General features: G+C 36.9%; 1 protein-coding gene across 4 annotated transcripts in view; it reads left to right on the top strand.

Moving 5' to 3' along the window:
- Window positions 1-25,631, top strand: part of LOC126367912 (inositol-trisphosphate 3-kinase homolog) — a 106,288-nt gene extending 80,657 nt beyond the window's left edge. For 3 of the 4 annotated variants that reach the window (XM_050011711.1, XM_050011713.1, XM_050011710.1), the window contains 2 exons: window positions 24,084-24,242; window positions 24,489-25,631. In XM_050011711.1, coding sequence (XP_049867668.1) covers window positions 24,084-24,242; window positions 24,489-25,421 — 1,092 coding nt within the window. In that variant the 3' untranslated portion in view covers window positions 25,422-25,631. Of the gene's footprint in view, window positions 1-23,745; window positions 23,969-24,083; window positions 24,243-24,488 lie in introns of those variants that run through there. The other variant, XM_050011712.1, reaches the window with a different exon arrangement.
- Window positions 25,632-25,882: the final 251 nt, after the last annotated feature.

Here is a 25,882-nt window from a genome sequence, read left to right on the forward strand (position 1 = left end):
TTCTAAATAAAGCGTATCAAGCAGTATTACGGTGTAACATGAACTAGCGCAAGTAACTCGTTTACCGCCGTTTTACCGCAATGTGACCTATTTATATTGTGCTTACTTAATACCTACTCTACGTAGCTACACTAGATAACTACGTTTCTTTAATGAAGGATTCATAGGCCTCGTATAAGGGATGCGATCATTCTAATATATTTTTTTATGTTTACAACAGCACGTGAGTGTGCTAGGGCAATATCATTTTTTGTTCAATTTGTATAAATAACGAGAAATAATTTTTTTCGCCTCGAAATTCGAGTTTGGTGGCCTGTCTCAACTCCATTTTTTGATATAATTTCCGTCCCCAAAGTGTTATTTGAAGGTATTTTATTATACAAAGAATTATATCGGTATAAACATAAAATACATATCTAAAATCTAAAATATCTAAAAGCAGTTACAAAAATTATTAGAAAAATACATATGAATGCACAAGACACTCGATAAAAATTTATCCCAAGAAAACACTACATTTTGGTGGTATTATTCCAAATATCTGTAATATGAAATTCCTGGATTTGCGACAAATCCAGATCTATTATTTCGCACTTCTCTGTCAGGCGCCGGTGCTTGCGCAAAAAATATTTTGATATAGTGCTGCGTCTTGGACAACAAATAGACAGCCAATCTCTGTAAAAAAGCGTCCGCGGCGCATCTTGTCACAAGCGACAGCGTGTAACGACACTGCACAAGCGATATTGCACTTTCTTTGAACAGGTACAACATCTTAATTTGAGGAAACGAACTTTTAATCACTATCTACATATAAATTAATGAATACGTATTTACAACACGATTTGGTTGTTTTTTTTTTAAATAAAGCTCCTTAGCGAATGTGAGTCTATTTGTTTATAAAATATCAGTGGAATGAATAGATACTTAAGTACTGGAAGGGTGAAGAAAGAGGTGCTTCTCATTATGGCCGGCCACTTCCTAAGTCGAATTATTATTCTTAATAACTTGAACATAATTATGTTTTATTTAACTATCTTCCTAGTAAGTTAGTAATTATGGCAACAATAATAAATAAATAACGTAAACGGCTCTCGTGGGACCTTAGAGACATTTTCCTTAAGTGATTTGATGACGTTTTGCATAACACATTCTGATGGCCACATCTCGCGGTCGGTATTTGAATAATATATTTATTTACGGTATATTCCAGTAATATATTTTTTTTTATATTTTTTGCGTGGTCTTAGCATCCAACAATTCAAAAAGCTGTTTAAGTTTCATAATGTTTTTAGATCTAATCATCTCAGATGATGATGACATTGAGGATTCGCAGTTTAGATTTGCTATGAACTGTATCATTAAGTATTTGGCTGGTTGTCATCCAGCCGCCATAAGACATAACACCTGGGAAATATATATACATATACTCGTGTTAAAACTCATGAAGATTCCGCCTTTCACCTATAGGACGACGTTTACTGAGAAGTCCGTACTACTTCAGTTCACTTTTCTCGCACGGTTCCGTAAACCATACGAGAAAAGTGAATCATAACACAACGGTTTGACGGATACTATCATTAGACAAATTGACTTTCTAACCCTAAGACGGCGTCACAAATCTCTCTTATCCAAACAGAATGGCAGCTCGATCCAAATTGACCTTTTAAATTCTGTGCATGAACGAACATTGGATTGACAGCGTAAGAGAAATTCCCAAACGTAAAGATGTTTAAACATCCGAGTTTATGATTTCGACATGGTTTCGTGAGGATTACGCCATCCTCAGAGTCATGGATTGGTGGCTTGGTTGGCATATGGCAGACATACCGGATGGACTCATTTGGGTCGTCACCAATAAGCTGTATGTTATACTAAATTCGCAAAACTTTTTCGAATTTGAAAGACGAAATTTATAAGGAAGGCACCATCATTGGATTCGTTTAAAGCGAAAGTAAAGCAGCTATCTCATCTCTCTTATAACCTAAACCTATTGTTTTTATTTATCTGTTTAATTCTATTTATCAATTAAAAAAAAATGACACCACCTGTCACGCATTTATTGGAATTATATCATATACATATACCTAAAAGTTGCCTGGAAGAAATTTCCACTTTAACAATTAACGCAATAAAGAGTCATTATAGGAGTGATTGAGGCCATGATTCTGAGACGATATCAAGTGGAATTTTCCGTCGCAAAAGTATGGAATTAAAAATAATTAAAAAAAAACACAAAAAAATTCAGGAATATTCAGACTGAAAATTCCACTTGATATAAACTCAGAATCATGGTCTGAACCATCCCCCTTAGTATTCGTTACGGTGTCACTAACACCCTTACCTACTTGTATGGCTACCGTATGTACTTGTGTGGGGTGTAAGTGACATCGTAACGAATACTGAGGGGGATGATTCAGCTGATTATTCTGAGTTAATATCAAGTAGAATTTTCCTTCGCAAAAGTATAGAATTGAAAATAATTTAAAAAAAATAAAAAAAAACATTAATTTTGCGACGATAAATTCCACTTGATATTATCTCAGAACCATGGTCTGAATCATCCCCCTGAGTATTCGTTACGATGTTACTAACACCCGTTATAGGTAATAAGTACATAACGAAGAACGCAAAAAGTGCAATGTTACTGACGCAAATTTATTATTACATCACGAACAGTACATAGAGTGAATCTAACACAAATGTAACACGAGACGTCCTAACCTTTATTAGTACTGTCTGAACACAAATGACTAAATGAATACGACGAATCTAGTAAGTACGCTAGCGTAAATATCGTTGGTCGTCGCGTCACCTTGTCGTCACATGGCCGCGGTTTCCGTGATTCTGAAATATGATCGTCACACCCACAATAATGCCATCACTGACAACATTCTCATGCTAATGCTAAACTAGGCAACTGGCACTTAAATTAACACCTAATTTTGTCTTTATGTTTCTAGGCATTTTATTAGGTAAGTAAATAAATAGATACGTAGGTCGTTATGCGTGGGTAGGGCTCCATTTATCTAAGATGTTATGGAACGGTATGTGACTCTATTATAAATGAAATCAAACTCGAAAATGCATAGGATAAACAACATAACATAATATATCATCACATTATCTCAGAAGGGGTAGGCAGAAGTGTACACTTTGGTACCATGTCACATTAACTTTTTTGATAAATTGAACTGTAAGTCTTACTAAATGTCAAATATGTTAGTACGACAGAGCCCTAAAGTGGGTACATTATATATTGTTCATGACTGTACAGCATATACACTCACTTCTCGCCACAATCTTTTTACATGCTATTTAATGTATTGGTGTTGACGATATGTTTCAGAAACCAGTCAGACGCGATGTTTTTACGTGTACATTTTCATCAAGTACACACGAAATCGTCCATTATGCTTACATGTATTCAATGTTCAAAAAACAAGTCATGAAAACGATAGCCAAACATAGGTAGGGAGTTCTTGCGTACTTATACAATCCCAACTATTCAGGTAAAGTGTACACGATAGTTGTTTGCATACAATTTGCAAGTCCGAATGCTTGAAAAACTTGTTTATATTTTTGCATAGAATCTTCAGAATTGTAAACAGTAAGTATTACTCGTGGAAGTAATTTTGGGAAATAAAATACTTGAAGAGCCGTGGCATGCTTGAATAGATTGAAAAGGTAGTAAAAATAAGAGTATATTCACTGTTGTCGATAGGTATGTTCGCGAGGAGAGTTTGGAAAAGAATCGTTTATTCAAATCCCCCTGTAATTTTACATAAAAATGTATTTTCTAAACGGCATGTCATTTCAGTATGATAATACCTGTCTTACGGTGGATGACATAACGATTCATGGGAAGGACATGGTGAATGCACGTGATCGAGAAAGGCACATATACGATATCAAACTATTTATTGGCAAGTTTTAAATAAATAAAGATTTATCAATCCAGTTTTTCCACTTCAGGTGGATTTGTCATCATAAATATACCATCAGATATCTTGTACAACTAACCTTTGATAAACAAGTGTAGGGTGCACAGAGTAAATGTAGGAGGTGCTAATATATTATTGTCGTTTTGTTGAAATAAAAAGGCAAATAGTCTTAATTAATTTATTATTTACAACATGACATATCTGTCATGGCGTTATAAATATACAATTAATCTTACATTTAAATATAAAAAAATACGACTTAAATTAGCTTAATAAAACAAATAGAAAAAAAAATATTTACGTTAGTGAATCATTAATGTAATCGTGCAGGAACTAAGTATCACAATTTTCTATTAAGTAAGCATACTTACCTTTGAATACGTTACAATTAAAATGAAGAAAAATAGTCAGTTGCTCAAAAAATAAATTACGTGCCCTATTTATTTGAACCGTTGAATCCTTTGATGATAAATTATTAAAAGTTAACGTACAGTTTTCAATTATTGAATATTTATTCTGTCAATTGCGTACACTTCTTTACAATCTAGATACCTATATCTTCGCTTACAAACAAGTAAATTCAACCAGATTTATACCATAACAAGATACTAACATCGATAAACACTTTCTACATTAAAATAAGTCTGGAAAACTTTTCTCTCGGCTCACGTGGTTGACATAAAAAATACCTCATAACCGATTATGATCGTTCTATTTTCGCCTTTGACCAAACTAATGCATGTATAATATGTGGTCTTAATGTTCTTCACACGTGAAATCGTTTATGTTACCACATTTTAGTATACCTACATAATTTAACAGATACCTACAATATTACACAACAGTCTTTTACAAAAGAAAGTTGTACGTGCTGTAAAGTTTCTACCATAAATGAAGAAAAATAAATTTACAAATTAATTAAAGCAACAGTGGTAGCCCAGTTGGAAGATTGCTTGACTCTCACGGTAAGGTCACAGGTTCGAATCCAGCATAAGACTAAACGTATGATATTAGAAATCGTTTTTCAAATTCAGATTTGGATCATAAATAATAATCACGATCTCAGCGGTGAAGGAAATCATCGTGAAGAAACCCACATACCCGAGAAATGCGTTTCGGAGGTATGTGACCTAACCTGTATTGGGCTGGATTTCCGTTCGCGGGTTGGAAGATCAAACAGGCAGTCGGTTACCGGACTTGTCAAATCTTCAAGTTAGGTAAGCGGACCCTAGGGAGATGATGAAATGAAGAAATATTGCAAATTGAAAAATTTACATTAGACCAAATTGGAAGGTATATATATAAAATATAATATTATATAATAATATATTGCGATATATTGCGAGTACCAATTTCTCGTAAGATATGTTATTTAGTAAAGGATACCGTAACTCCAGTGAACTGGGGATTTTCTGGATATTTGCATATTTTAACTTAATTCATCAAACCTTTACTTATTCTTATCCAGCAATTATGTCAGCTTGGTCACACTCACACTGTTTACCGTGAATTTGTAACATTATGTAACCTGAGACTAGTTACGATTCACTAAATCTACTATTTCGGGGACCGTACAAAGTAGTTATAGGGACAAAAAATGGGGATAAATATTAATGTATTCAGGAGTCAATAAATCGATACTTTATGTTGAAACTTCTGAATAATTTCGTGTGTGACGCAAGTATTAGCCTTGCCAAGATGCGCTATATTTCATAAGAGCCTTTTGAGACGAGGAAAGTCAAATATAACGCCATACTCGCTGAGTACAGTTGGGCCGCCATTGAAGGGCAATTACTTATTATGGCTAAGTTTAGTTACAGAAACAATTTGAGGACGTAACCGTTTTAAAACAAACCATACTCCACCAGTTATTAAGTATTTAGCTTCAGTAAAGACAACATGCGTTATCTCGATCGCATTTAATTTTTATAGGTACTTACGTATATGAAGTGGTTTGCTACTGTCGATGACATTTTTACCCGTCTGGGGCAAAGGCAAAAAAGGTATAAGTATTTATATGTATAATAAAACGAACACAAAAAAATATATTTACAAGAAGAAACGGGCGATATTCCCGTTCAACAGCACGATGCACTCTAAAGACGCTGCGACACAGGAGGAAAATTTGCAATCAGATTGACAGGACAATCGAGATCAATCACTTCCCCTTCCTGAACGTATCCTGAATTTTGAACGACCCCTATTAAGTACATACCCAGTTTTACTGCTGACATATGACTAACATATTTTAGCAAAAATGAGTAACTATTTCCTGGTAATAATGTACATTGAGCTAATGAAGATGAGTAACATCCGTAACTCATACGTCGTGGCGGTTTAAACAACAAAAAAATGCTCATAACCATAGCGTAAAGCTCGTTACGTAATCTACTATAATCTAACTATTATCTTATTAAAGTTGCCTCGTCTCGTTTTTGTCAAAATAAGCGATAAGGTCACATCAGCATGTGGACGCGAGCGGACCGGTGAATTAACTTATAAACTTATAACAGATCGCAGCATTTATGTAATATATTATACATAATAGATATATGTATTATTATTTATATGAATGTATGTATGTAATTTTATGTATTGTTATTTCTATTTAGTTTCTATTTACACAGTCTCTTAGTTTTTAACTTTGTCTGTTACCTGGTCTGCTGGAGATTCTATTAGAAATTATAAGCTGAATCGTTTGTCTGTCTTGTGTTAGTCTAATTATTTTTATATCCTGTTCTGTGTACAATAAAATGTTAAATAAATAGATAGATATGAACTTAAACAAAAACTGAATTAGGTCATTTGAAACTCATATTGTTATGCTAAAATAATAATTACCTATAGCATCTGTGACTCAGACGATTTCTACGTTAGTTCGTCACTCACTTCTTGTGCGATTTTTTTTGTGTTGCTACATTATTGAATTCCTTAAAAATTGATTTCCAATTATTGGAAACGGCATTTGAGGAATTTTAATAACTTTTAATCGCGAACACGTGTCAGTAAGACGTAAAGAGTTTATACTTTTTTTTTGATTGCCTCATGGCATTGGTCTTAAAGTACTCTTATGATGACGGTCGATTAACTTTTTGCTGTTCGGTTCTAAATTGACCTCGTAGTATGTGGTCTGCGACTCCATGTCCTGCCTTGACCCTGTGCAGTTGCTAGTTATCCTCAATCTTCAGTGTTATCCTCAATTTGTTCCGGCTCGGTGTTCCTCCACACTTAGTATTCGCTATTGCAGGCTTCCGCTTGCCGATATTATTAACGTCTGACCCAATGTACCAAACTTGTATACTACATACCAAGCACATTCCAGCAGTTATCCTGCCAGTCACATACAAAAAAGGTTTGTCACCCAAACACGTAGGTTTGTTTACGAATTTAGGTTTCCTGTCGTATAAGCAGCCTATAAACTTACATTATCATATATAGGCTTATGTTGTATGATACAGTTTTTACTGATTTGATTCCATTTTTAACATCGATACAATACAAAAATATTTATTACACTTAGAACTGACATTAAAAAATAAACAAACATCATTGTATCAATATTAATAAAGCTTTAAAATTGACGAATCTTGCCTTAATATAATATGTTCTTTTAAGAGTTCTGAGGACGTAAACTTTATAGCTTTAGCATTGTCTATTTGGCACGACCATTTTCTCTACCGCGAGTGACTCTACCGTTTTCTTCATTAGTACATTTTTTCTCGTAGACGTTTCAATAATCAGGAATGTAAATTTATCGCGATACTTTAAAACAATATTCAGACAAAATAAATTTGCAATAAAATGTGTTTTAAGCTCTTTAATGGTTACGGAACCCTATAGTACCATGAGCATGTCAAACACGATTTTATCCGATTTTGAAATATAAGTACTGCTGTTATTTTTGAGAACCTGATGCGAATATCTGTAAACTCGTGTCGATGTAGGTGTGATAAAATGAAATTCACTATGAAGAGCCTGTTTTTACGTTATTCAAATTTATTTTTTATGATATTCGTATTATTTTACATGCATGGTAATGTCACTGTCCGAACTTTATTTTTTTATTCTATTCTATTATTATGCTTTATTCTAGATGAACGTGATATTTTCAATTTTTTTTGTGCAATAAGATGCTCTTATTATTAAATTTCGCAACTGTACAATATTCAAAAGTTTTCTTTGAACAGAGTTATTTAAGTCAATATACCTAGTCAATAGGCCTGTCCACTTTTAATCTTTGTTTGTTGGAGATATATTTTTACTATAATACTTAAGCACTATAAGAATAATATTATTATAATAATCACATGAGTTGTTGAAATTAAGATACGTAATCATTTTTTCAACAATTTGATGTCATACATCAACAAATCAGTTATCAAAAAGAAGTGAGAAATAAAAAACCTCGAGTATGGCCTGACCAAGAATAATAATAGTACTTACAGTATACCTACCCGTAGGGGACACGCCACATTCAAATTTGACGTTTTTTTATAACACACTCTTATCATTGATACTTAGAGGTCAACTAACAGCTGCTTCCAGTTACCGGAGCCGTATTTCTCAGACAAATCCAGACATTTTTGATAAACTGCCTTAAAGTTACGTAAAAACGTTATCTTTTGGTATTATTTTTAATACCTAACAGACCAAAAAACAATACAGACTACACCATAGATTTAATATATTCTATGGGTCGTGTACTAGGTTCAATATAAATTATGAAATTCTGATTACTAAATAAAGACACATCTAAACATACATACATACATAAACTCACGCCTATTTCCCACCGGGGTAAGCAGAGACTATAGAATTCCATTTGCTTCGATCCTGACACACACATCTAAAACTAACGAAAAACATTTTCTTTTTTCAATTTAACTTATTTACGAATGTGGGCATCTAGGTGTTGGCGATGCTCTGCTTGATAGAATAGGGAATAACACAGCTGGACAGTGTTGTTGACTGCACTTTTATTAATTTTTATATTATAAAGTTTTAACACACGATACACGTTAGTTAGATTCGAGATTCAGAGCAGCGAGATTGCCATACTTAAAAATATGAAATATAATTTTGTTGGGGATGCCAACAACGAATTTTAAACAAGAAAAACGTAATAATAAGTCCGACATTTTATCACGTGTCTCTATGGCGTCACAGTGTGCTTTTTCAAACAAATTTGATAGTAATTTCGTGTTTTGACGTTTAGTAAAAAGAAACTGATTTGATTAGTTGGAATCTAACCCATTATTATAGACGTTAGGTACAGATTACTTGTGCAAAACGATGCGCACGTTTAGGATTAAGTTTGCATCTGGACAAACCTTATCGTAGTGCTTATAATAATTTTATCGTAGCGCCTTTGTTGTGTATCTGTCGTGATTTTACGATATGATTGCCAACGTTTGGCCATGTCATGAAGTAATCATGCAATTAGTTGCTAATCTCGTTAATCGTTTTGTGTTCATTGACCAGATGGCCAAACTACTTCATGATGAAGCCAACAAGTGATCTTATTCTATTTCATGAAATATGACCCTTTATGAAATGATCGAGCACATCATGAAATGATCAATTCTAAGATCTGGACACGACATATCGAACCTTAAGCGAAGTATAGTTGCTTATTTCGGTCTCTGTTATCAAGAAACACGACAGGCTTTGTCCAGTCGGCATGCCTGCACGCTTCCTGCCGGCTAACAGCCCATTGTACCACTTTTTGTCCGCCCTTCTCGCTTGCATCATTAGTTATGCTAATACGTACTTACTTACTAATATATATGTAGTATGACTTTGTGCTGTTGGACTCAACCGGTTCGATTTAGATGTTATGCCATTTGCACAACTGTATTTTGATCTTTTACATGTGTAACGTTTACACAGCCTTTTATCACGTAAGTTTCGCATATTTCTTTCATATGACCAGTGTATGGATGCGCATTAACTTCACCGAAAAATATTTTCGTCATAAGTTCATCACAACTTTTTTAATGTTTCTTACTTAATTACCTACTTACTTATTGAAGTTATTGCGAGGGTCCTCTAGTATAGCCATCTCTATTATTTAATTTTATCGTACTTATTTTTTTCGATCATATCCTTGCGACTCTACTAAAATTAGACATAATGTTACTTCACAAAACATTCTAGAAGATACAATCAAATACAGTAATATGTCACGAACTTCACATTATAACTGGTTATTTTTGTTTTAATAACAGTCATCATTATATAATTTTAAACTTACATTTATAATTTATTTAAATCAGCTAGTGCAGTCGTCTGCTATAAAATATACCTACTTACTTGATCCAATTATAGACAAATGTGCGTCAAGTTTTCTAGTTTTCTATTAGTGGACTTTATATTATACTACAGCTTATCAGATATTGCCATCTATAAAAGCTCACATACACAAAAAGCCAGCAAACGTGTTATTGTGCGATGTACTTGATTAATTTAAACTCGTTTGTTCCTAATGTGAGTCATGATCAGAAGTTTTTCAACGTGAAACAGAGACGAACCGAGTCGGTGTTGCCAGCTGAGCTAACAAAGCCACCTGGGCGGCTTGGGCAAACACCGCCCTGCGTCATGTGGCTTATTTCGACACAACAAAACACAAGTCATTGAATAACATTACGCTATCATTAAGCAAAACCATATTTATTGCAACATTCGCACAAAGACACGTTGACGTCTCACGCCACCTGTTTGCAAGTACTCAATGAAATTAGTCACAAAAGTCTGGAGTTTTTGAATTTGGAATACGATCACTGGAAATTGGAATAGCAAATAAACTACAACAAGATTTTAAACAATCTGAAATTAGCCACGAAATATTTGAAGAATTTTGAATGTGGAATAAAATTACTATATACCTAAATAGGACATAGATCAAAAGCAAATGAACTTTGAAGAATGGAATAACAAACTTGACTTTCTAGAGTCGTAAAACTTTTTAACTATGACATTTAGTCAAATAGGTTACTTTAAAACATTGATGAATAATATGTTACTACTGCTTTAAAGTGAGAAATTGTCCACCTTATTCAAATAAGACTATGCAAATAATTACGTTAATATATGCAAGTAGTATTTCAAAGACATTTTTTGCTACTACGTAATTACTTTAAGTGAATTTCGCAATGAAATTGCCAGAAGAATGTTCCTTGCTGTGGTTAACTTCAGTTGCACTTTCGTATTTGTACCTACATATGCAAAAAGCATGTTTATAAATAGATATATACACAAAGACATAGTTATCACTTTGTACAAACACTTTTAAAATTAAACATGACTGTTTACAGTTGTCTGTCTCTATAATCTGCCGGGTGGTAGGTGTAATACCTCACCTGTATTGTTGTCAGTCCACTTTGGGCAGTAACTTAGTATATTTATTAACTACTCTTGGATACTCTTAGATAAAGCCGTGAGAGGGCTATAAGCTATTGCATTTTATCAGGAAAAAATGCCTGAAAATTTGACAATTTTATCCTGTTTTCACGAGCTCCTAACGTGATAATATCCGCTTACGTAACCTAAAAATTTGACAGGTCCGAATTTAACAGAAGCGTCTGAGAAGCCCAATACAAGTTAAGCCACATTTCTTGGGTATGTTGGTTTCTTCGCGATATTTTCCTTCACCGCTGAATACATGATAATAATTTATACACGAATTCAGAAACAATTTCGAAAGTAATTGGTTTAGGCTCGTATTGCATTCGAACCTGCGACGTCACGAGTGAGTCAAGCATTCTTCCGGGGTGAGGTTCATAAGGAATGTGAGACACCCAACATGGAAACGGCAAGCCCTATAATTGATGATATTGTTAAAGGCATAAATAAATACTTTTGAGGGTGACCTATTAGTGGCATTCATAGCTGAGTCACAACGTGAACTATTTTGTTATTTCTGTCTTAATTTATTTTTATTCCAATGTGTGCGTCTGTTAACTGTGCGTACACGCCTGTTCACGCCCCTAATTAATTGAATATTTATTATTATACCATTGTGTGACTAAATCATTTAAATATTTAAAGTATATTGAGGGTTAATTAAATTTCAATTGCACGTAATCATGAATCTATTGTACTTGTTCAAAAAACAACTTTGTCAGTGAATGGCCCTTCCGGAGCAAATAAGGATACAATACAAGTAAATCAGGTCAAAAAGTGTGATGAATATTAGTGAAATACCTTTTAAGTTTTTTTTTCAAAGTTATTTATTTCTGTGTCTAGCACATACCTAAACCAATAATTGTCGAATTTGCTGTCGTATTCATGTTTGGATCATAAATTATTATCACGTGCCCAGCGGTGAAGGAAAACATTGTGAGGAAACCCACATTCCCGAGAAACGCATTTTCGGAGATATGTGACCTAACCTGTATTGGGCTGGTTTTCCTTTCGCGGGTTGGAAGGTCAGACAGGTAGTCGCTTCTGTAAGACCGGACCTGTCAAATCTTCAGGTTAGGTAAGGGGACCCTGTGGAAAACGGGATAATGCTAGGGAGATAAATTATTTCTGTGTCATTTAATTCCTAAGTACTTCGATACAATTAGATCCAAAATAAGAAAAAAAAATCTCGTTGATTAAATATACAATAGTTAATAGGGAACGGAAGGATGGCGTCTTTTACTACTACGGCGAAAAAAGCGGAACACACGGAGTAGGATTTATAGTCCGGAAAAAATGGATAGCTAATATCATGGAGTTCAGGGGCTACTCAGAAAGAGTCGCAGTTTTAAAATTCAAGATCTCCCAAAAGCATCATCTCACCATTGTTCAAGCTTACGCTCCAACAACCACGCATAATGACGAAGAGGTCGAACTCTTCTACGATACGTTGAATAAAGCATGCGACGAAAACAAAGGCACGTGGAATATGGTGATGGGGGATATCAACGCCCAAATAGGGATCAGGCAAGCCCTGGATAACGAACAGGTACTTGGTCAGCACGGTCTAGGCTCCCGAAACAACCGGGGTATGCGATTGATCCAGTTTGCCTTTAGACGTAACATGAAGATCGGTAACAGCTTCTATCCTAAAAAGCCTCAGCGTCGCTGGACATGGGTCTCACCAAATAACCTAATCAGAAATGAAATTGACTACATACTCACATCCAATACAAATATATTGAATGATGTATCAGTTTTAAATAACATCAAGTACAGCTCTGACCATAGGCCCGTACGAGCCAAGGTCAAATTTGATTTCAAAATATATCGCAAAAATCTTTTTCTCAGCAAGATTAAGAAGATCAACAGAGACGTCTTAATACACGATTCAGACCATTTCAACATCGAATTACATAATCAGTTCAGTTTGCTAGATTCCACGGAAGACAACATTCAAGCACAATACGACAACATCATCAACAGTATCAGAATTGCTAGTAAACGCATAAAAACACAAAGAAAAAACGACAACAAACTAACAACAGACACTTTGAAATTAATAGAAAAACGACAAGAATTTCCAGTAAATACACAACAATACAAAGAATTCGATAGAAACGTTAAAAGAAATATTAGAAGAGACCTTAGACAGTATAACACAAACTCAGTACAAACAGCCCTGGAAACAAACAAATCACTCCGAGTAGCCAGACAGGGACTCTCAAAAGGGAGAACCTGGATTACAAGATTGAAAGACAAAGACAACAAATCACATAACAATAGAAACGTAATAGTAAACATTTGCACAGATTATTATAAAGAACTTTACTCTGACCAGCACAAAGACCACACGCCTATCGACTATAGCTGCTCAGATGGAATTCCGCCTTTCAGTTACCGTGAAGTCGAAACAGCTTTAGAACAATTAAAATATAATAAAAGTCCGGGAGAAGACGGAGTAACAACAGAAGCCCTAAGAATAGGTCGATTTACTTTGGTTCCACACCTTGCCAACATTTTTAACTCGATTTTATTTTCTGGAAAATTACCAACTAAAATGTGCCACTCCAATATCATATTGCTGCATAAAAAGGGAGACAAACAAGATCTCGGTAATTACAGACCTATAAGCCTGATATCCCATATTTATAAAACATTTATAAAAGCTATACAAAACCGCATCACAAGTTTTCTTGACCTCCATCAACCTCCCGAACAGGCCGGCTTCCGCCCAAACTTTTCCACCACCGACCACCTCCATAGCTTAAACCAAATAATAGAAAAGTTTTCTGAGTACCATCTTCCCCTTTACCTGGCCTTTGTCGACTACGCTAAGGCGTTTGACAGTGTCTCACATGCCGCGATATTTTCCGCCATGCTCAATCAAAACATTGACCCAACTTATGTCAAACTCATCAACATTATTTACAACAATAGCACGGCCGCCATAAAGCTACAAGACACGGGGTCTCCGTTCAATGTCAATAGAGGAGTGAAACAAGGCGACCCGTTATCTCCTAAACTATTTACCGCCACCTTGGAGGAAATTTTCCGAAAACTGCAGCCAGCCTGGATGTCTAAGGGCATAGACGTGGGCGGCAAGAAACTCACCAACCTAAGATTTGCAGATGACATCGTCCTGTTCTCCACTTCAGCCAAAGAGCTCGAGATTATGCTGGACGAGCTAAACGAGGCGAGCCTTGAGGTTGGACTTAAGATGAATCGATCAAAAACACAAATTATGACCAACAGCACTAAGATAAAAATAGAATTGGATGGGCAAATATTGCACTATGTTGACGAGTATATCTACCTGGGTCAGATAACGTCCTTCGAAAACAGGCAAGACAAAGAAGTGGAAAGACGCATTCAAAATGCCTGGAAGAGTTTCTGGTCCATGAAGGAGCTAATGAAAGGTGACCTCCCGATATGTCTCAAGCGGAAACTCATTGACATGTGCATATTGCCTATCCTCACCTATGGTGCGCAAACATGGTCCCTGACCAAACATCAAAAGTCCAGACTCAAGGTTTGCCAGCGGGCTATGGAGCGCAGTATATTAGGTGTTAAACTGATCGATCGCGTTAGAAACACGACACTGCGCTCCAAAACTCAAGTGGCAGATGTCGGAGAAAAATCCGCTAAACTGAAGTGGGAATGGGCGGGACATGTCTGCCGTATGCATCCGGAAAAGTGGGCCAAAATTACAACTGATTGGGCCCCACAGGGTCGTCGACGTCGAGGTAGACCACGACGACGGTGGAGGGACGAGCTGGACGCCTTCCGGCACACCTGGCGGAACGATGCCCAGGACAGGGAGGGTTGGAAAGAGAAGGGGGAGGCCTTTGCCCAGCAGTGGGACATTGATTAGGCTACAGAAAAAAAAAAAAAAAAAAAAAAAGTTAGAGCGATGCACGGGCTCACATCGCCCAATACTAAGACAAATAGATTCAATGTAATCTAATTAGGAGTTGGTAAATATAAGATATTTGACTTGGCCATTACTTGGCTTCATGCTAACAAGCTCGTGTGCTAAGCAAACGTTGGAAAACTACAGGAGACGATTCGATACATTGGATACAATAACATTGCCGTCTTTTGTCTCCTAACCCTTTGTTAAGATGAAAACATTGCTACATAGTAAATTTATGAGTAAAGCATTCCTATCGCGTCGCGTAATGTAAGGATATACATATACGTATAATGTATATATATCATAACTACATTAATATGTTTCGGTTATTTGAGAAAACACATTTTATTTTTAATAACTCTAAAGTGGCCATTGTAGAAAAAGAATATAAGAAGGAATGTGCTCATTATCTCCCTAGCGTTATCACGTTTTTACAGGATGTTAGTGTCATCGTAACGAAAACTTTGAGATGGTTCAGAAAAAATCTTCGACAGGAAAATCCACTTGATATAAACTCAGAATCATGGTCGGAATCATCCCCCTCAGTATTAGTTACGATGTCACTAACAACCTGTATACCTATTTTTATAAAATTTAAAAAAAAAAACATAATTTTACATTAGAGCAATACACTGTTAGGAACAGACTTATGTTAATCTGCGACAGGACACGCACTTGTAGTCCTAAAACTATATAAATAAATTTACAGTATACTGACTTATAATAGTTACTGTAAAATAACTATATTAATAAATATAGGCCCACAACTATACATCCAATTAAAAAGAAATCATGGCGTGATCGCAGGTGGATCACCGCACGAGTATACGGGTCATGGGTACCCACTAAAAAGAAGAAGTAAGTAAGAGAGAGATAAGAGTGGATGGTAGTTTGGGATGTAAGTAACTAGTCATCATACATCGACTTTTGTGTGTTATGTGATAGTAAAGATGACACTACGGTTTGGGTACCTAACGATATTTATTATCCTGCTAAAGCTACAACACAAATTTAGACTCACCACAGGTACATGAAATGCCATCTAAAACTGTCAAACATGCCTTTTTTTTTAAATATTGGTTTCTGTCAAAAGGGACCCGTGTGTGCGTTCATTGTGAATGGGGCCTTGTGATCTTGCCTTAAAGCACGATTTTAGATCATGTTTCTATTTGTAATATTATGTGCCTATTTGTAAATACGTGCTTAGTTGACAGCCTATTACTTAATAAAATTATTATGTAACATCATTTTGAAATGGTAGATATAAATATTATCATTTTTTGTTGTATATCCGCCGCATTATAAATTTACACATAAATTTACAGTCAAAATTTTTAGAAAGTATTTTATAAATATTTTAAGAAAGAAAAGAGATACTAAATAGAACCCTAATTAATGACATTAACCACATGAATTTCGCCAAAATGGTTTCTCCAAAAATAAAATACGAAAACTTAATTTTATCCGTTTTGCGACGTTAAAGAATTCACTTTATATAGGTAACACCCCTACTGTATTCAGACAAAAATACATATTTTCGCCTTAGTATGGACATGACGGTGTTCTAAGTGACCTCATGACATACATGTATACTGGATGCAGCAGAATAGTCTATGCAGCGGCGTCGCCGCGCATTAAAGCCACGCGCCGTCTGCGCCAGCGCATAATGCGGTGCAGCGCTGCACCCTGCAGCCTCTCGGCCCTGACCCGGCCATGCGGGTGCAGAATGTTTCAACTACATCATGATCTAGTATTTACTATACTAAACATCGATCGGATCTTCAATTATAAATCGTCGTCTTATAAGTATTGAAAACCACATAAGCGCCTTTTTGAAAAATTAAGCAAAATTAAAAATTTTGAAAAAGCCCACGACGGTAAAAATCTCATCGAAAAAGAATAAAATAACTCAAAACCCTCGACTTAAACCAATTATTATGTAAGGAAATATTATAATAGACTTAAAAATACTTTATAAAAAAAGAGTTGATATCTCGAGAAATCGGTAATAGATATACTTAAAAGTACCTAAACAATGAATATGGATGTTTACAGTTTTTTCCTAACGTGTCTGTTTCTCGAAGATATACTTAAATGTAGCGATAATAATTTTACCATAATACATAACCGAGGAATATCCGTCGGGGGCTGCCATTAACCCAGCTAAAGTTTTTCTAGTGACGTGAATCTATCTTCGTACCGAGAAGCTGCTTCATGACTCAAAAGTTTATGCGGACTTAGTTTTATTTCGATTCGGGTTCGAAGTAGGAGTCTGCTCCGAAAGTGGGGGCTTAGGTTTCATCATTCATCATCATCACCTTTCATCATTTCATTAATCATCATCAAGAAAAATAATATATAAGAATTAGCTGTATGGACATTATTCCCTTTGCCTTGCCCTTCGGGGAAAACTAAAATAAAAAAATATTAAAGGAGTTAATGTGACCTGGCATGTCACAGTAAAGCGAACGGTACTCATAATAAGATGGTATTTGACTGGGTCAAAGATACATTTTAAAATTATAATCTAGAAATAGAAGCCAGTCCAAGATGACCAAAAATCAATGTCATTATCATTTCGAATTATTTTCGAGTTTTAATTATGAATTAAGTAACATTGAGTACGACGTTTGACCGCTTTTATTGATGACGTCACAGGACAGTATTTCCATACAAACTCCAAAGAAAAAAAACTTTCGTTTTGACGTTTCGAAAAAATATCTCATTTGACTAGGTTGTCAAGTAGCCTATGCTCGAGTTTGTGACAGTATAAATTGTTCACCACCTATCGCGGGTGTAATAAAGCTCGATAAAACAGTACTTGTTTCATCGTGTGATTGCTGTAACTCTGACTACCCTAATAAGGAATATAGTCGTGAGCTTAAAACAATTATAACACCGACGTTGCCACTTAAATTAGTTATTTACACATGTGTTCATAAACAGAGATATTCAACCTTTCATAGTGGCATGACTAGGTAATTTACTGCACGTTACAATAATTAGCTCTATCTGTTTTGTATTTAAAGTTTATTTTATAGATAGTTGCGTCAATACAAGATAAATAGCTTGTAATAAGCATACATTTGTATAACTCAAAATAAATTCACGCATAGGTATTTATAGGCATCTTAAATAGTAGTATTTGCATTTTGAACAATACAAAAATAATAAGCTTGACATCCAAACATGTCTAACTCTATGCATACCTTATCTATTTATTATTTATTTATCTATTTGTAAGCTGTACCGTTGTCTGTCTCGTGTTAGGCTAATTGTTTTTTATATGCTGGTATGTGTACAATGGCCCCGATTCCTGGAGACACCGCCTAATTTTATTTTAAGTTATATCCGTCATTTTCATATCCGTCGAAAAGGAAAGGGACGGATGATTCACAGCTCTTAATTTTAGGAAGAATGAGTACTTAAATGAATGTGTTGGGTTATTGACTGATGTAAAATTTTTAGACGGTTGGTTTAGATTTGTGCTTAAAATTGACGTGTGTTCCATAAATTTTATGCTTGTCAATTACCCGTCCCTTTCCTTTTCGGCGGATAAGAAAATGACAGATATAACTTAAAATAAAATTAGATGGTATTTACAGGAGTTAGCACCAATAAACTGTTAAATCCATGCTAATATTATAAATGGGAAAGTGTATGTTTGTGTCTCTCTGTTCACGTCAAAACGGAGCGACGAATTGAAGTGATTTTTAAATGGAGATAGTTGAAAGCATGGTAAGTGATATAGGCTACTTTTTATCTGTTTTTAAACCCTCACTTCCCTAAAATGGGGGGTGGAAGTTGTATGGATCATTCCGCAATTTTTAAGGTAGAAAGCTGAAAATTGGTATTAAGACTATTTGTGATTAACAAAAAAATCGTGCATATATTTTTTTAATCTGCCCCTAATTAGAAAAGTCGTGCCTCTTCCGTGGACAATTGTAGTAGCGTATTAAAATAATATTCTGTTCCGAATTCTCTTGTTTTAAATCAAGAAAGGGGTACCGTGTTACCCCGAATTTAACTCGGCAAAACCTAATACATAACAAAATAATCCTTTTTCTACACATTTATCTATATGGCCGAAACGATGGGCTAATAATCTGTCTCCATGCGGTTTACCGGCCTTGGTGGTCCAGTGACTGAGCGTTGGGCTCACGATTGCAGGTTCGAATGTCGAGTGGGATCACAAAAATCACTTTCTGATCCTCAGTTTGGTTAGGGCATTGTAAGCTGATCACCCGATTGTTCGAAAATAAAGAAGGCATCGTTCAGCCGGTACCAACTACTATTTACTTAAGAAAGTGTGTAGCCTTTACATGGTACCATGGCGCAGGCCGTGACATGGTCGTTAGCCGCTCAATAGTAACCCTGACACCAAGGTTGTTAGATCTCGCAAGATCTTGTCTAATTTTTCGGGATCAATCCCGAAGCATAATACGACGAAATTATTATTATTCGAGATTAACGGGATCGGGAGAATCTCTTTAAGTTATACTTTTGTTTTGATTATGCTGACTTCCACAGAAATCTTAATTATTTAGTTGGTAATATTGAAGAATGAAGGTTTTTGTTTTCTTTCAAAACATATTTTGTTTTAAATAACCTCACTATCACAGATAAGCAGTTTTCATCGTTTTCTTTACATTTTTTTATGAACTAGACGAGATTCCGGAAATTTCGAGATCCATTGGGATTGGAAATTTCAATCCCGCGGGATCTCGAATTTGCGTTCTCGAGTCAGGATTGCATTCTCTACACGCATACCGTGGTTTTCCGGCCAAGTACTTAATGCCATCTGCGGCAAATCTACAATAAGTCACGTCAAAAAAAAAAAACTCCGTGGTCTTGTTGTGTACCAGCTTGCCTTTCGAGCGGGGGTGTTGGTTCAATCCCTGGTACTTGACTTGCACGAACGAGTCATTTATTTGTCTTAGATAAATGCAATTTATAATATCCAGTTACAAACACATTTACTACACACCTCTGCCTACCTCTTCGGAGATACAGTCGTGATGTGGCTTTTGTTGTAATTTTGTAATTCTGTTTTATGATTTTTTATTTATTTGAACACAATAGAAAAGACAGAAGAAACATACACAGAAAACAGACAGTACAGGCCAGCTTCTCTAAGAAAGAGAGTTCTTCCAGTTGACCGCTTTATTTACGAAATTTATTTATTTATTTATTTATTTGTTGCATCGCATGGACAGGAGGAGGACCCAGTGGTGTAATGGTTAACACGCTCGTCCCGACTTGACAAGAGCTGCGGGTGCAAGTCCCATCTGAGTCAATTTTTTTTTAATTTAATTTTCTACTTCATCATACAATGGCTGTACAGTCATGAGCAATATACTCGTAATGTACCCACTTTAGGACTCTGTCGCACTAACATATTTGATATTTAGTGAGACTTACAGTGCAATTTGTCAAAAAACATCATGTGACGTGGTACCAAAGTGTATGCATATTGATGCTCGTGACCGTACCTCTGACCACCCCAATATAGCCGTGAGCTTAATATATTTGGTTTATACTATTCGAAGCAAGAACATGCTGTAGAGGGTCGTACGATTCGTGTCATTGCAACAAGGTGAAACCGTATTGTGTCCAAGTAATACATGACTATCAATCTTGTCAGATTATTAAGTGATATTGTAGGTTTGTGAACTTGAATTGTAGCAATATTATAGTTACAATAGGTAAGGAGTGAAGGCCTCTGTGGTCCAGTGGTTGAGCGTTGGACTCACGATCCGGAGGCCTCGGGTTCGAATCCCGGTGGGGACATATCACAGAAATCACTTTGTGATCGCTAGTTTGGTTAGGACATTACAGGCTGATCACCTGATTGTCCGAAAGTAAGATGATCCGTGCTTCGGAAGGCACGTTAAGTAGTTGGTCCCGGTTACTACTTACTGATGTAAGTACGTAGTTGTTACACGAGCCATGTCAGGTGCCTTTGGCGGCTCAATTATAACCCTGACACAAGGGTTGATGATGCTGGTATTCCACCTCACAACCCACACGATAAGAAGAAGAAGGAGTGAGAAATGTCTAAATTTACAACTTGTTGTGTTTTTTTTTTACTTCGTATAGTGTTTTATTTTTCAAAAGCTAAATACTTAGTTCCTTTTGCAAAAAAAAATCCAGGCATCAAAATACGTTTTAAATATCTTGACTTATATACTAAGCCGTGTTTAAATTAGGCAGATACCAGGCAGATTACTCTTTAAAATTGTCATTAAATAAAAAATATAATAAGTTAATAAATGCACGTACTCGGGTGATCGCGTTGATGTCTTTTGTAGGCCATCTTAGTGCTTACATACTTAGACCAAAATTTTCCATTAAACAACCGAGCAATGAAAACAATGCGTAATGTTGGCCAACATTATCCTTTCTTATCATGACCAAGACAAATTGCTATTCCTTCGTTGTTTAATTGGAGATTAACTGTTTAAATGTTTTTATCGCCCGCTGAGTTTCATCCTGTGTACCTTTGTAGCCACTGCCCAACTATTCGGTAATATTGATCTTCAGCATTCCTTATTTTACGACTCTCGACGTGGTTAACGATAATAGCAGGGATCTATAAGTTTCTCTTTTGATGTTTAACGGGATTTCTAAAGTTCCCAAGCTATACTAAGAACTTAAGTCATATAATGTGGAGATGAAGATTGTCACTTGTACATCTAGTTGTATCATTGTTCGAATGAATCCATGGTCCATTTATACCTCAATTTAGAAATGATTTCTTCCCTTGCAACTAGTAAAATAAATAATAATTTATTTAAAAAAAAGACAGGTTCGTGTTAGATACATCTTGCGCTCTAAGACTCGCATAGCGGACGTGAGCAAAAAAGCTGCAAAATTAAAATGGGAGTTCATGTTTGCCGAATGCAACACGATAGGTGTGCAAAAGTTGTCATGGAGTGGACACCTCTTGGACGCAGAGGCGGAGGCAGACCCGAGAAGCGATGGAGAGACGACCTAGACGCGTTTCAGACGGATCGGAGAGAGATCGCTCAGGACAGGCAGAAATGGAAGCTCAGAGAGGAGGCCTTTGCCCAGCAGTGGGACAATCCGGGCTAACTAATAATAAATTATTTCAAGAAAGAAAAGATATGAATGAAAGAATATATAAAACAGTTTATTTTTTTAATAACACACGTGTTATATCACCGCCCATAAAAAAATAAATGGCAGTAAACATAATAATATCTTTTACACCGGTTTTATTCATGTTGCACGAGAAATGAGGTAACATTTGGCAAGTGAGTCAATATAATGAGAATATAATTAAACGGCGTAGGTAATATGATCGTTGTGAATACGTCATAAGCTAGAGTGTAGGACACGTGAACGCATAGCCCTGGGGATAACACGTCATGTGGATTCAGACCGTGTCTTCCCTTCCCTTTACGTCAACGTAACGTATTGTGTAAGGAATAATAATTGACGTCATAATGTACAGTCATTCAATTCATATTAACTGTGTCTTAAGGCTTGAAGTTCAATACATCACGTCAGATGGTGAGGGTCGCACAACACGCGGATGTAAAAAGATGAACCTCTATTGTTCGTTATCAGCTCAAAATTATAATTTCAGGAATTTCCGTCTTAATACGTCTTTAGTTAATTTATTAATAATAATACTTGAGGTATTTAGGTTGAATCATACTTTTACATTTATTATATGACTTAAGCGCATCCGAAAGAAACAATGTATTTAGGTATGATAAACGTGAAAGATTTACTCATTATAGGTACCTTATATAAACTATTCACAACAAAATTTATATATTATATTTTTTTTACTTAGGTAGCTATGTTTAAATGTTTATTATTTTATGGTAATGTGTAAGTCCATCTTGCCAACATAATATACATATATAGGTAATAATCTTAATAATGTAGAAGAATATATATACTGGGGATACTTGTATCAAGCGTATATTCCCTTTGCGTCATCTAAACGTTTATGTGTCGCACCACTCCAGTATGACTGCTCTATTTACTGGAATGTTAATTAGGATTTAAGTACACGTAAAGCTGTAATACGCACTTTGTAAAAAAAATATTTTGTTACACCCCGATTTCTTAATCACTTTCCAGCTCTTTTCAGCGGCAAATTATATTTTTCCCAAATTGTTTTTTTTTTCTATTGTTCCGTTGACGAATTTATTTTATACGATTAGTTAGCACACCAATTTTATAAAGACTCGCGATTGTAACGTCATATATCGAAGTGAGTAGGTAGGTTACACGTACCGCGTGAAAGTAACGCGGAGACTATTCCCAGGCTTCATGACAAGCGATCTCTTCGAAGTCAAATCAATCAATACTTTTGCTTATGTTTTGAGAAAATCAGAGGCGCTAATGGGAAACTCGGCGACGGCTCGGGCGACGCGGGGGCAGGGCGCGGGCCGCGGCGCCTACGTCACATGAAAGCCGAGGTCTCTATATAACCGACGGCGTCCCTCCCACCAGCATACTTGCAAGCTAACAGTCGCTCGCGCACACACGTCGCTCACTGTCGCGCTTTGCCTCTATCGTTATCGCTCACTTGTATTCGCGCCGTCGCCGTCGCCGCCCGCACTCGCTCGCAATGACCGTCACCAGCAAGATGAACAGTGTCTCCCGCCAGTCGGTGCTGAGTCGCCTCGGCCCCGGCGGGCTCCTCTATGCCGCCAATAAAATTTTAGCGGTACGTGTCCCCATGGTGCGACATTATACCTAAGTGCTGCATTAGTGAAAATAATTTTATAAGTGCACATGTGTATTTGAAGTGGTGTTTCAATGTGTGTTTCGGTTGTCCTCAGGTCGCTGTGCCTGGCAAGGAGGACGAGCGCTGGCGAGGCAAGGATGAAGGCGCGCTGTTCAAGCGCTGGCGCCGCCCCGCCGCACCCGCCGATCCTGCTCCCACTCCTGCTCCCGCGCAGCCCGCACAATCTTCGGAACTACTCAAATTCTTAGCTATTGTAAGTATCATTTACTTTATGATTAAAAAAACTAAACAAACAAAATAAACGAATGACAACTATGATTACAAATAGAAAATCTCCAAAAAAAATATCTGACATTGTACCTAGACAATCAACTTCTTTGTTACACTACATTATAGAATGATAAAAATAAATAATATAGACTGAAAAATGTCATGTCAAAAAAATATTAAAAATATGAAAATAGACGAGAAACTAATTCATAAATTTGAATTGTTACAGAATGCACTTGAACTATCAGCACCCGCATCGGACGCGTTGTTAAAGTCCCGCTCGTCGGAGTGGTTCCAACTAGCGGGACACCCTGGCTCGCTGGCACCCGCCGGTCCCGGCACCGTGTGGAAGCGCCGCGCCCCCGGGGACACCTCCCTGCACAACCCTGAGCGCGATGCGTACGAGGCCCTCGCCGCCTGCCCGCACATGCGCTCCGTCATCCCGCGCTACTACCGGGAACTCGAGTACGGTGGAGAACAGTTCATCGAACTCCAAGATCTTCTCCACGGTTTCCGTGACCCCCATGTCATGGACATTAAGATGGGAACGCGCACTTTCCTTGAGGATGAAGTCAGTAACGCTCGTGCCCGCACCGACCTCTATGATAAAATGGTGCGGCTCGACCCTAACGCCCCGACTGAGAGTGAACACGCCGCGCGTGCCGTCACTAAGCTCCGCTACATGCAATTCCGTGAGCAGCAATCTTCCTCTGCCGAACAAGGATTCCGCATCGAGGCGGTGAAGCTACCGGGCCAGCCCCCGCTGACGGATCTGCAGAAGGTGCGCGAGCCGCACCAACTGGCAGCCACCGTTGCACGTTTCCTCGGCAACGACGAGCGTGCCCGTCGTCAGATCATAGCCCGCCTTCGCGAAATTAGGGATCTGTTCGAACGCTCCGATTTCTTCAAAACTCATGAAATTGTCGGAAGCAGCATATTCATCATCTACGACGATGAACGTGTCGGTGCCTGGTTGATCGACTTCGCCAAAACGAGGCGTGTTCCTGAAGGTGCCAAAGTAAACCACCGAGCCACCTGGAAGCAGGGAAACCACGAGGAGGGTTTCCTGTACGGATTGGATAGACTGATTCACACTATGGAGACTGCACAGTTGCCGACGCCGGGCGACGAAACAGCAACGGAGCCGGACGTGTCACGTTGAACTCCCGGCGAGACCGTGTCTGGACTCGCCTTGCGGTCGTTGTCACCGTTTGCCTGGCCTCAGCGCCCCAGTGCCGCTCCTTCGCGCCGGAGATGACGCTTGGAGATGTACACAAAAGTTATATATTTGTGCACGTGAAAGAGAACGCGAATTGATCGCTTATGTTTTGATCTAGTCCTTAATTATTTAATTACAATTCTTAAAAAAACAGTTATTATTTGATTTAAATCCCTTAGAATAATTCTACCTACGCATATAACTACTATAAAATATAGGTACCTACTATATTATACGTCCCACTAGCGGGCACAGACCCTTCAACTATAGAAAAAAAAATTGGTGAACTCTGACCACCCCTTTAAGGTCCATGGGTTTATGTATATTTTAGTTTAATAATAATTAGTAATCAATCATCTGTGCTGAACTGGGCTTGAATAAAATATATAGTGTCCTTTTATCCT

Source organism: Pectinophora gossypiella, chromosome 6 (assembly GCF_024362695.1).
Source record: "Pectinophora gossypiella chromosome 6, ilPecGoss1.1, whole genome shotgun sequence".
Classification (NCBI taxonomy): Eukaryota; Metazoa; Arthropoda; class Insecta; order Lepidoptera; family Gelechiidae; genus Pectinophora; species Pectinophora gossypiella.